An 11645-nucleotide genomic window follows, 5' to 3' on the forward strand; every position below is an offset into this window, starting at 1 on the left:
ACTGACAGAATTTGTGGGTTCAAACAGCGGTATCTTCAGTTATTTATATATTTCCTTTTGTAAACAACTTTGGAAAACTGCATTGTATTTATTGGTTGATGGCACAAGGGATTTCTTGGTCATCCTTTGGAAATAAACCTCTAGGTCTGTGCAACTCAGTATTTTTTCCCCAACAAAGGTTTATAAATCCTGCTGAGAAAGAGGCAAAGCAGGGAACACATGAATACTCAGCTCTGGCATCCTTCAGATTACTAGGCTGATAGAACAAATAGTAAAGTAGAACGGGTCTGTCTTTGGGGTCTTTTTCATTCCCCTTTTGTCTCCACATCCACTTAATTGGATTCCATCTCCCTGCTCCCCAAATCCTGATGATCATCTATTTTTACAAGGGATTTCTTCAAATCCTGTATTTCTAATAGTAAAATCCCAGGCTTCCAGAATACTGGTTTTCAGGAGTTCCTTCATGAACTAACAGCAGAAAAGTTTTCTGGCCATGAAGTTCTGTCTGTCTTGCTGACTGGGGCTATTTAGGTGGTCACCATATTTGCTGACCAACTTGAGCACTCACTTTAGGGTCTGGGCTCAAGCTGTGCTCAGACCCTGGGACCCTTACAAAAGGGTGAAGAGGCATGGTCTCTGAGATGAAAAGCCTGAAAACTAAAAATTTAACAGAATTACCATATGATCTAGCAATTCTACTACTTAGGAGTATATACCCAAAGAATTGAAAGCTGGGACTCTTATACAGGTATTTGTACAGCTATATTCGTAGCAGTACATTCACAGTAGTCAATGTGGAAATAACCTAAAATCCATCAGATGAATAGATAAAATGTATTGTATACATACGATAGAATATCGAACCTTAAAAAGGAGGGAAACTCTGATACATGCTACATATATGGATTGATGGAGATATCTTGAATAGTCAAATTCCTAGAGACCAAAAGGGGAACAGTGGTTTCCAGGGGCTTCAGGGGCTTCAGCTTGGGCGATTGAAAAAGTTCTGGAGAGGGATAGTTGTGTGGTTGTACAACACTGTGAGTCTACTTAACTATACTCTTAAAAATGGTTAAAATGGCAAGTTTTATGTTTGTATAATACCACAATTTTTTTAAAACCTATTTAATTATAAAAGCCATGTTATTTCTTTGTTTTCTTCTTTTTTTTTTTTTTTTAAGTAAGCTCCATGCCCAGTGTCGAGCCTACGGCGACCCTGAGATCAAGACCTGAGCTGAGATCATGAGTCAGATGCTCAACCAACAGAGCCACCCAGGTGCCCCAGCCATGTTATTTCTGATAGAAATTCTGGGCAAAGAAGAAAATTAAAACTACTAAAATTCTCCAAAGCCTAAGAAACAAGTTTGGGTAACTGTTGACTAGTCTTTTTTTTTTTTTTTTTTAATGTATTGATATACATTTTTTCAAGATTATGTGGATCTCAAAAAAAAAAAAAAAAAGATTATGTGGATCTCTACCTACTCTCAATGTCATGAAAGTCTCCTCATCATATTCTACTCTAACATCTTTAATGGTTACATCTCTTCCGTTATATGACTGCATCACAATTAAATTGATTAAACCAAGTTTATATTGCTAGTTTGTTTCTAACTTTCCCTCTATTAAAACAACAAAATGATAAGCATCCTTACAGCCAATATTTACATATATTCATGAATACTTAGGAGCAATTCCTAAAAAATGTATCAAATATTTTTTACCAGATCACTCTGAAAAGGTCATACCAGTTTGTGCATCCATCACCAGTATATGAGTGTTTTACAAATCTAAAACATAGGACCTATCATATGAGAACAATTAAAGCATAATGGTTCAGAGCACAAACTCTGGAATCTGATTGCAAAGATACAAATCCTAGTATTTCTAATTATTTGAACGTCAGCAAATCAGTTCACCTCTCCTTCCAGGCCTTAATTTTCTCATTAAGAGAAACCTCATTAAGGTTCTTTTAAGGATTAAGAACTAGCTATTTACTTTCTTTAGTTTCTAGGCACAAAATATACTGAAATATCCTACAGAACCAGTGCAAAACTAATTATAGCTATAGGAAATTGCATGATGATAAATAACCAGCAGGAAATGAGAACATGTGAAACTAGGTAAAAAGGCTTGGTTGGGAAAGTTCTTGAGGGTGGTCTTACTGGGAGCAGTGGCAAACAGGTTTAATGGGCTTGAATCAAGCTTACACAATTTGCAGGTTTCTTTAATCAAAAGAATATGAAAAAAAATCATGAATGTAAAATCAAATACAAGGCTTCAGAAAGAGCCTGAAGTTGGATGAAAAATCCATCACTGGGTGGAACCCATAGCTTATGAGAAAGTGGGGAAAAGGTGAGCCTTCCCAGATGAGAGGGAGAGGACATTTGCCTAAATACAGCAACATGACAATGCAGTATCATAACTATGATGTCATTTGGGTATTTTTACACCCGTAAGGAAGAAGCTGTGGTCACAAAGCTAGTAAAACTCCAGGCCCCCTTAATGTGGGGATGGTGTGGAAGATAAGCCTCTACACAGGTAATACACAAGCAGAACACTATGATGCACACTTTTAACGAAACGTCTTATGATTATTAACGAGAGTGAATTACTCAACAAACTGATGAAAGTCCAATCCAATCCTGCACTCCTCTTAGCCATTAAGAATTTGGCGACTGGGGGATCCCTGGGTGGCGCAGCGGTTTGGCGCCTGCCTTTGGCTCGGGGCGCGATCCTGTGAGACCTAGGATCGAATCCCACGTTGGGCTCCCGGTGCATGGACCCTGCTTCTCCCTCTGCCTCTCTCTCTCTCTGTGACTATCATAAATAAAAATTTGAAAAAAAAAAAAAAAAAAAGAGTTTGGCGACTGGAGGCTTTCCTAGCTGCCAGAAACTTCAGCGCCCGCCCTCGTGCGGCCAACAAGCTTCTGAGAAGCAGAACTAGGAGAGTCCTCCCCCCAGTAAACTGCAGCATTTTCAGTACGTAATGCAAGTTCACGTGTATCATTTTCGCTCTTGCTTTTATTTTTTTATTTTTTTTTATTTTTTTAAAGATTTTATTTATTTATTCATGAGAGACACACAGAAATAGAGAGAGAGGCAGAGACACAGGCAGAGGGAGAAGCAGGCTCCATGCAGGGAGCCCGATGTGGGATTCAATCCCAGGTCTCCAGGGTCAGGCCCTGGGCTGAAGGCGGCGCTAACCTGCTGAGCCACCCGGGCTGCCCTCGCTCTTGCTTTTAAAGGTACGCCTCTGACCTGGTGGGACAAGAGTCTGGCCCTCCAAGCCCAATTTGGCAGGCTACTCGGCCCCACTGGGCGCGCAGCCTGCAGATGACGGAGCCTGCCACTAGAGGGTCGCTGAGCAGTTTCTAACTTTCTCCACTGCCAGTTCAGCGGACTCGGACTGAAACCAAGAGGCAAAATGGTGGCCTCCGCCGGCGCTATTCTGCGAGCCTCGGGACTCCGCCGATGGGGCTTCCTGCCGAGGACTCCAAAGCTGTGGGCAGGGGCCCGAGGCTCGGCGACGGTGAGCCTGGAGCCCGCGGGCCGCTGCGCCTGGGACGAGCCGGTGCGCATCTCCGTGCGCGGCCTGGCCCCGGGACAGCCCGTCACGCTGCGCGCGTCCCTGCGCGACGAGAGGGGCGCGCTCTTCCGGGCCCACGCGCGCTACCGGGCGGACGACCGCGGCCTCCTGGACCTGGCGCGCGCGCCCGCGCTGGGCGGCAGCTTCGTGGGGCTCGAGCCCATGGGGCTGCTCTGGGCCCTGGAGCCCGAGAAGCCCTTGGTGCGGCTGGTGAAGCGGGACGTGCAGACGCCCTTCGCCGTGGAGCTGGAGGTGCTGGACGGCCACGAGCCCGACGCCGGGCGGCTCCTGGGCCGGGCGCTGCACGAGCGCCACTTCCTGCGGCCCGGGGTGCGGCGGGTGCCGGTGCGCGCGGGCCGGGTGCGCGGCGCGCTCTTCCTGCCCCCAGGTGAGCGCCCGGGCTCCCAGGCTGTCCTGCCTGCCTCTCTCTTTTCTCCTGCACTTCTACCCACAGTAAGGAGGCAGCTCCTGACATTGCAGAGACATTCCGTGGGGGCCTCAGAATGGGCCCTGGTGGGGACGTAGCTCTGCCGTTCCAAAACTGAAGGTTAGTTAGAAGACATAGTAAGGAAACGGAAAAGACAGTTTTGTCTTATTTATTTATTCATGAGAGACACACACAGAGAGAAGCAGGCTCCATGCAGGGAGCCCGACGGGGGACTCGATCCAGGGTCTCCAGGATCACGCCCTGGGCCGAAGGCAGGCGCTCAACCACTGAGCCACCCAGGGATCCTGGAAAAGACAGTTGTAAGTGAAAACAAAAACATTTATAGGTAGTTCCAAGTCTTTAATGATTATTTTTTTAAGGAATTTATTTATTTACTCATTCATTCATACATTCATTCATTCATTCATTCAAAAGAGAGGAAGTGAGAGCATAAGAAGGGGGAGGGGGAGAGGCAGAAACAAACTCCTCACAGGCCGGAGCCCAACCCCGGATCTGTCACAGGACTCTGGGATCACAACCTGAGCCGAAGGCAGACACTCAACCAACTGAGCCACCCAGGTGCCCTAATGATTATTTCTTTAAAAATTTGTTTTTACGTAATCTTTATACCCAAAGTGGAACTCAAACTCACAACCCCCAGATCAAGAGTCCCTTGCTCTACAGATTGAGACAGCCAGGCACCTCTTTAATGATTCTTTAAAATCATCCTCAGTATAGCAACTTTGCTTTTCTCACAGTATACCAAGGTTTAAGAAAATTAGCACGGAGAAAGTCCTCTTGCTATGAACTTGAAAAGCAAAAATATTGGATAATTTTAGCAACATGAAAAGCAGTTGGCCAATGAACACATAAAAAGATATTATCTTAAAAAAAAGATAATATCTTTTTTATGCAAAATAAAGCTACACAATACATTTCACACCCTCAAAATTTGCCAAAATTTAAGTCTGACATTATCAATTGTTGACAAGTACATGGAGTCAAAGGAATCCACATACGATGCTGAAAGGAATAGTTATTCATGTACTCCAGGAAATAATTTTTAACTTAGAAATTTGTATCATGGGCAGCCCGGGTGGCTCAGCGGTTGAGCATCTGCCTTTGGCCCAGGGTGTGATCCTGGAGACCTGGGATCGAGTCCCACGTTGGGCTCCCTGCTTGGAGCCTGCTTCTCCCTCTGCCTGTGTCTCTGCCTCTCTCTCTCTCTCTGTGTCTCTCATGACTGAATAAATAAATAATTACATCTTTAAAAAAAAAAGAAATTTGTATCATTCTACTCCTGTATATGTGTACTAAGAGGCATTGTTTGTAAGAGCAAAACAATTGGAAACAGCCCAAAAGTCCCATCAACAAGAGAACTGATGAATATACTGAGGTATGTTTACAGCAGCAGAAGTGATGGACCTGCAGCTACGAGGATCAAAATGGACTAATCTCAAAAAGAATACTGAATGGAACAATCAAGTCCCAGAAGAACACATTCAGTATCATTACATTTATTTGTTTGTTTGTTTAAAAGGTTTTTTTAAATTTATTTATTCATGAGTGTCATAGAAAGAGGCAGAGACACAGGCAGAGGGAGGAGAAGCAAGCTGCATGCAAGGAGCCAGATGTGGGACTCGATCCTAGGAATCCGGGAAGATGCTCAACCACTGACCCACCCAGGTGTCCCAGTATCATTGTGTTTAGATAAAACTCCAAAAATAGGCAAAATAAAATACTGTTTAAGTTACACATATAAGTGATAATACTATAAAGAAAATCAAGAGAGATAAAATACAGGATAGTAGAAAAAGAGTGAAGGGCACAGGTACTCAAAGGGCTTCGATAGTACTGTAATATTTCTTAAGATGCTGGGCATAAAGTGTTTGCTTTATTATTTTTAAGGTTTTGCATGTTAAATACACGCTTTTAAAAAAAGATTTATTTATTTATTTATTTATTTATTTATTTATTTATTTATTATTTACTTATTTATTTATGAGAGACAGAGGAGGCCATAAGCGGGGAAGGAGCAGAGAGAGAGGGAGGGACAAGCAGACTGCACACTGAGCGTGGAGCCCAATGTGGGGCTCGATTCCAGGACCCTGAGATCATGACCTGAATTGAAATCAAGAGTCAGATGGTTAACCACTTGAGCCACCCAGGTGCCCCTAAATACAAGCTTTTTACATAAATGGTGAAAATGTCCAATAAATGGAATCATAAGGGTATGCAGCCTTTTGAGTCTAGGTTAATGCATTTGAGATTCATTTATGCTCCATATATCCAATAGTTCTTTCTTATTTCTTAGTACTACTCCCTCCATTCTGTGGGTGTACTTCAGTTTTATTCATTCATTCTCCCTCTCCCCGGCCCTTTGCCCCTCGCTTGTACTCTCTCTCTCTCTCTCAAATAAGTAAAAAATATATTTTTTAAAGTGGTCAAAAAGGTGGGGGGCGCCTGGGTGGCTCAGTTGATTAGGCATCTGTCTTTGGCTCAGGTCATGATCCCAGGGTCCTGGGGTCTGGGATTGAGCCCCACAACAGGCTCCCTGCTCAGCTGGGAGTCTCTGCTTCTCCCTCTCCCTCTGCCCCTACCCCCACCCCTGCTCACTCACTTGCTCTCTCAAATAAAGTCTTTAAAACAAAACAAAAGCAATTTTATTGGCTCAACAGTTGAAGGATTGAGTTTCAGGCTGGGTTTCAAGTCTTTGGAGATTATGAATAAAGTTACTACAAACTCTTGCATATGCACTTTTGTGTGAATACAAATTTTCACTTCTTTTGGGTGAATGCCAAGGAATGGGATTGCTAAATCATATGGTAAGTGTTTAACTTTATAAGAAATTGCCCAACTGTTTTCCAAAGTGGCTGTATCATTTTGCATTTCCACCAGCAATTTATGAGGACTCCACTTGCTCTACATGCTCTCTAGCATTTGGTAGTGTCAGCTTTGGAGGTGGGGAGAGGGTAATGATTTTGCTTTTTCATTATAAGTTATTTTTAATTACAAAAGTAAGGCATGCTTTCTGTAAAAAATCTGTGAGGCTTTGAGGTGCTGGGTATAGGGGAAATGTGGATTGAGCCTATGCCACTGGATCTTTGAAGACCAGAGGTTGTCTAGCATTTCTGATTGTCAATAGAAAACTCTGACATCACCATGTAGACCACACATGGCTTTTGACTACACTGCAGAGAGTTTCAGGAATAGTTCATTTTTCTGTTTTGTTTCTTCCAAAGAACCTGGGCCCTTTCCAGGGATTGTGGACATTTACGGAGTTGGAAGTGGCCTTCTGGAATATCGAGCTAGTCTGTTGGCTGGCAAGGGTTTTGCTGTGATGGCTCTGGCTTACCATAACTATGAAGATCTCCCCAAGGGCCTGGAGATCCTCCATCTGGAGTACTTTGAAGAAGCTGTGAACTACCTTCTGGATCACCCTCAGGTTGGAATTTCTTTAGGTTTTATGATCTACGTATGAGATGTCCTCATAACTGCTCTTAATTTTCACAGAATCTGATAAATTCACTACAGCCCCTCCCAGTCCCTAATGCAAGCTACTACCATTTAGAGTCACTTCTCATAGACAGTTTCTATGCAATTTTATGTTCTCATATTTCCTGCTAGTAAAGATGTTCTTAGTTGGTTTGGAATTTTAAATCCCAGTATTTTATAGTATATCATAATAGGCCCAGACATGTTTGAAACAGGATATAGGAAGTAGAGGGAAAGGGGAAGGGAATCACTATCTCCAGAAGACAGTAGGTTAAAAGAACTGGGCAGCCAAAGAACTGGAGTAATCAGAAGTGTTTTGAGGGTTATAGGGCTTAGGGTATCCGAGGATCAGGAGATAAGCCTTGCTTATTTTACAGTTCAGAGCTCAGTGGACAGGAGGCTTTGGAACTCTTAGAAAAGGTGATATGGTGCAGTGGCACCAGCATGAATGTGGATAGACAAGAGTTAAATGTAAGTTTTGATTCACAAATTGCAGACTAGCCCCATGAACTTGCTTTTTCCTCCTCTGAAAAGTTGAGATGATAATAATATATCATTTAATTTCTAGTGCTTTTCCTCTAGAAGGAATAAATGGTTGAAACCAATCAAGGGTACTATTGTAGAAGAAGCCCATAAGGAAAAGAAGACTGCTGTTGAGAGGTGAATCAGATGGCCATTTGTAATAGGAGATGTTGGTAATGTTGGCAAGAGCAGTCCTTGTGGAATAGCACAGACCCAAACTACCCTGAGAGGATTTGGGTAAAGAAGGGAAGACAAAAAGAACAACTTAGATAACTGGTCCCCACAAATTTGCTGTAAATGAGAGTAGAAAACTAGGGCAGAGTGGATGTGAGGGCGAGGGTTTGTTGTGAAAATAGAGCAGTAAGTATGCCCATGGGAATGGGCCAGTACAGAAGAAAGTGACGAAGGAGAGAGCTGATATGATTGCAGCAGCAAGTCCTGGAGAATGAGAGTGGAGGAGATACCATGGGCAAGCATCAGGGGGGCCTCTAATAAGCACAGAGGGAGTTTGGAAACCCAAGAGAAGGCAGAGAACTTGAGCTCCTGTGGAATTAAGTAGATCCTGCAGGGGGAAAAGAGGAGGAGTTCCTACTGGAAAGCTTTATTTTCTCCAGCTGGTATGAAGAGCTGACAGTGAAAGGGAACAGGGTTAAAGGTTAAAAGGTTTGAGGTTGTAGGAGAGATGTGATACGGTCTTCTGGAGAAGTGGAAAGCAAACTTAAGTGAAATGAGGCAGGATGGATGAGAAACATGGATGCTGAGAACCCAAAGTATCTAGTATATCCTCTACATGGTTGTTGAAATCACCAAGAATGATGATGGAGCAATTGCAGAAAGGAAGATAAGAGGGGAAGAATAAGTCAATACTCTAAGGTTGCAAAAGCTGGCAAATAGTAGAGCCCAGATTCAGGCTTATTTCTACCTACTTTCCAATTCTGGGCACTGCTCATCAATTGCACTGTTCATGGTCTCATTCTCCTTCCTCCTCTGTCCTTTTCTCAGGTAAAGGGTCCGGGAGTCGGGCTGCTTGGCAGTTCCAAAGGAGGTGAGCTCTGCCTCTCCATGGCCTCATTTCTGAAGGGCATCACTGCCTCCGTCATAATCAATGGCTCCGTGGCCAATGTTGGGGGAACCTTACACTACAAGGATGAGATCCTGCCCCCTGTGGGCCTAGACTCAAATCGAATGAGGGTGACCAAAGACGGCTTGGCAGACATTTTGGATGTCCTGAATAGCCCGTTGGAAGGAGCTGACCAGAAGAGTTTCATTCCCGTGGAAAGGGCTGAGAGTGCCTTCCTGTTCCTTGTAGGTCTGGATGACCACAACTGGAAGAGTGAATTCTATGCTAACGAGGCCTCTAAGCGCTTACAGGCCCATGGTAGGGAGCAGCCCCAGATCATCTGTTACCCTATGGCAGGACACTACATTGAGCCTCCTTACTTCCCCATGTGCCGGGCTTCCCTACACACCTTGGTGGGTGGTCCTGTCATCTGGGGAGGGGAGCCCAGGGCTCATGCCATGGCCCAGATGGATGCTTGGAAGCAGCTCCAGACTTTCTTCCACAAACACTTGGGTGGGGAAAAGTAAGTGGTGGGAAGAGGCAGCTTTTTTTTTTTGTTTTTTTTTTGAGGCAGCTTTTATTTTACATAAACCTTATGCCACAGCAACACATGGGAGTGACAATGGTTTCAGTCCAGGAAGGAGAAGAGCAGCTGGGGAAGGAAATATGCTTCCAGGGCACCAACTGTATGTCAATCATTTAATCTTCACAACTATGGGAGGCAGGTGAAAGAATATGTGCAAGCACAAGCTGTTGTTCACAACATTTTAAAGCAAATACAGTCTGTGAGAGCCAATGATTGCTATTAACAGTTCTTTAGTTAAAGAAAGATGACCCCAATATCAATCTAAAACTCTCTACCCTAGTAATGAAAATTCAGATATATGCATATTGGGCATTATAAACTAGCAAGGTTGTTTCTCATAATTAACCAGAAAGGCTTAGAAATTGATGGTTACATCCATGGGCCATAAGACTAAACTTCCGGAGTGGAGAGGTATTCAAGATAATATTTACAAATAATATTTGGAAACATATTTACAATTACAGAAAAAGAACAGGAAGATTATTAAGATGTAAACATGGCAACTTGATCTTTTTTTCTTAATATAGATTATGATTTCTATAATTTATATTTCCCTTCCTCTTCTGTTTTATCATTGAATTTTCTAAATTGCTACATTACTGAAAATTCAGATTCAGACAGCACCTAAATAAATCAAATGTCATCGTGAAAAAAAAAAGCTGTTAGTAAGGGTGCTAACTAGAGGCTTGTGGTCTCTGGCTCTACCAAGCCAGAACTAAAACAGAAGAAAATTGAGAGCCAAAAGAAACAAAAAGGTATGAAAGAGTTGAAGATTGTTTGTTTTTTACACTAAGAAAATGTAGTGCTTATACTTTCTAGTCTCCACTCACCTCAGCCAGCTCAGGGATGCCTCCTCTGCCCATGGCCAATAATGTAATGGCGGGCAGGTGGCTTTCTCTTTTTGTACTACTGATTGTGCTTTCTGCATGTTTTCCTTGGCACATGGGCAAGAAAAACCAGACTGGTTTAACTATACTCTCCAAAGTAATTTCTTCACTGTTTATCATGCTGGAATACCGAGTGTCCCCAAAGAGTCTGGAGCAGGTTTCTCTGAGAGAGCCTCAGGACAGAAACAAAAGGATGTTAAGAGCGTGGATGACCATGTCCCTTGTAGACTGGGCCCTTGCAGTGGACCCAAGGGGGAGAGGAGCCCCTCCTTTAATCCCTTCTGAAGTAAGATGGCTGTATAAACAAGTGGGGGAAATAACATTCTAGTGTAGAGGTAAAACAGAATAAAAGTGTCAAAGGGTCATTATTATATAAGGATGGGACAAACCACATCTAACTTGGTGGAGAGGTGGGGAGGACTTACAAGAAGTGGCATTTCAGATAGGACTTGAAATATGAGGAGGGGACCCCTGAGTGGCTCAGCGGGTTTAGCGCCGCTTTCAGTCCAGGGCATGATCCTGGACCCCCGGGATGGAGTCCCCGCGAGGCTCCCTGCATGGAGCCTGCTTCTCCCTCTGCCTGTGTCTCTGCCTCTCTCGCTCTCTCTCTCTCTGTGTGTCTCTCGTGAATAAATAAATAAAATCTTTTAAAAAAAATAGGATTTAAAATTGGTTTATGGCTTTTTTTCTTTAAAGATAATATATGTTTATTGTAGAAACTTAGGAAATACTGAAAACTATAAAGTAGTCAAAAGGCAGGTAGCTATACTTAATTACTCATTACCAAAGTGTACGTTATGGAAAGAGGGACAGGGAGTAACTCTGGAATGGAGAAGGGTAACAAACACTACCTTAGCCAAGTAAACATCAGCGATAAATTGTGTTGATTCCATATAACCTTGATATGACTGACATGCTGAAAGTGGCACTTCACCTCTGCAGTCTTCCTCCCCAGAAACTATAACTCTAGGCTGATCATGAGAAAAGCATTAAGCATGTCCAAATTAAGGGATGTTCTGCAAAATACCTGACTACAATACAACTGTCAAGGCCATCAAAAACAAAATGTCTGAGAAACCATC

The 11645-nt window shown here is 43.2% G+C and overlaps 1 protein-coding gene across 1 annotated transcript; it reads left to right on the forward strand.

Moving 5' to 3' along the window:
* Nucleotides 1-4: 4 nt before the first annotated feature.
* Nucleotides 5-11223, forward strand: LOC144320862 (acyl-coenzyme A thioesterase 1). Its single transcript, XM_077909905.1, has 5 exons — nt 5-144; nt 1182-1368; nt 3246-3974; nt 7256-7458; nt 9033-11223. Exons 3-5 carry the CDS (start codon nt 3425-3427, stop codon nt 9615-9617), a joined length of 1338 nt encoding a protein of 445 aa, XP_077766031.1. The 5' UTR covers nt 5-144; nt 1182-1368; nt 3246-3424; the 3' UTR covers nt 9618-11223.
* Nucleotides 11224-11645: the final 422 nt, after the last annotated feature.

This window comes from Canis aureus, chromosome 9 (genome assembly GCF_053574225.1).
Source record: "Canis aureus isolate CA01 chromosome 9, VMU_Caureus_v.1.0, whole genome shotgun sequence".
Classification (NCBI taxonomy): Eukaryota; Metazoa; Chordata; class Mammalia; order Carnivora; family Canidae; genus Canis; species Canis aureus.

Coding starts and splice junctions, on each gene's coding strand:
- LOC144320862 (XM_077909905.1), top strand. CDS start 3,425: ATGGTGGCCTCCGCCGGCGCTATTCTGCGAGCCTCGGGACTCCGCCGA. Junction 3,975..7,255: donor CGCGCTCTTCCTGCCCCCAG/GTGAGCGCCCGG, acceptor TTTCTTCCAAAG/AACCTGGGCCCTTTCCAGGG. Junction 7,459..9,032: donor ACCTTCTGGATCACCCTCAG/GTTGGAATTTCT, acceptor TCCTTTTCTCAG/GTAAAGGGTCCGGGAGTCGG.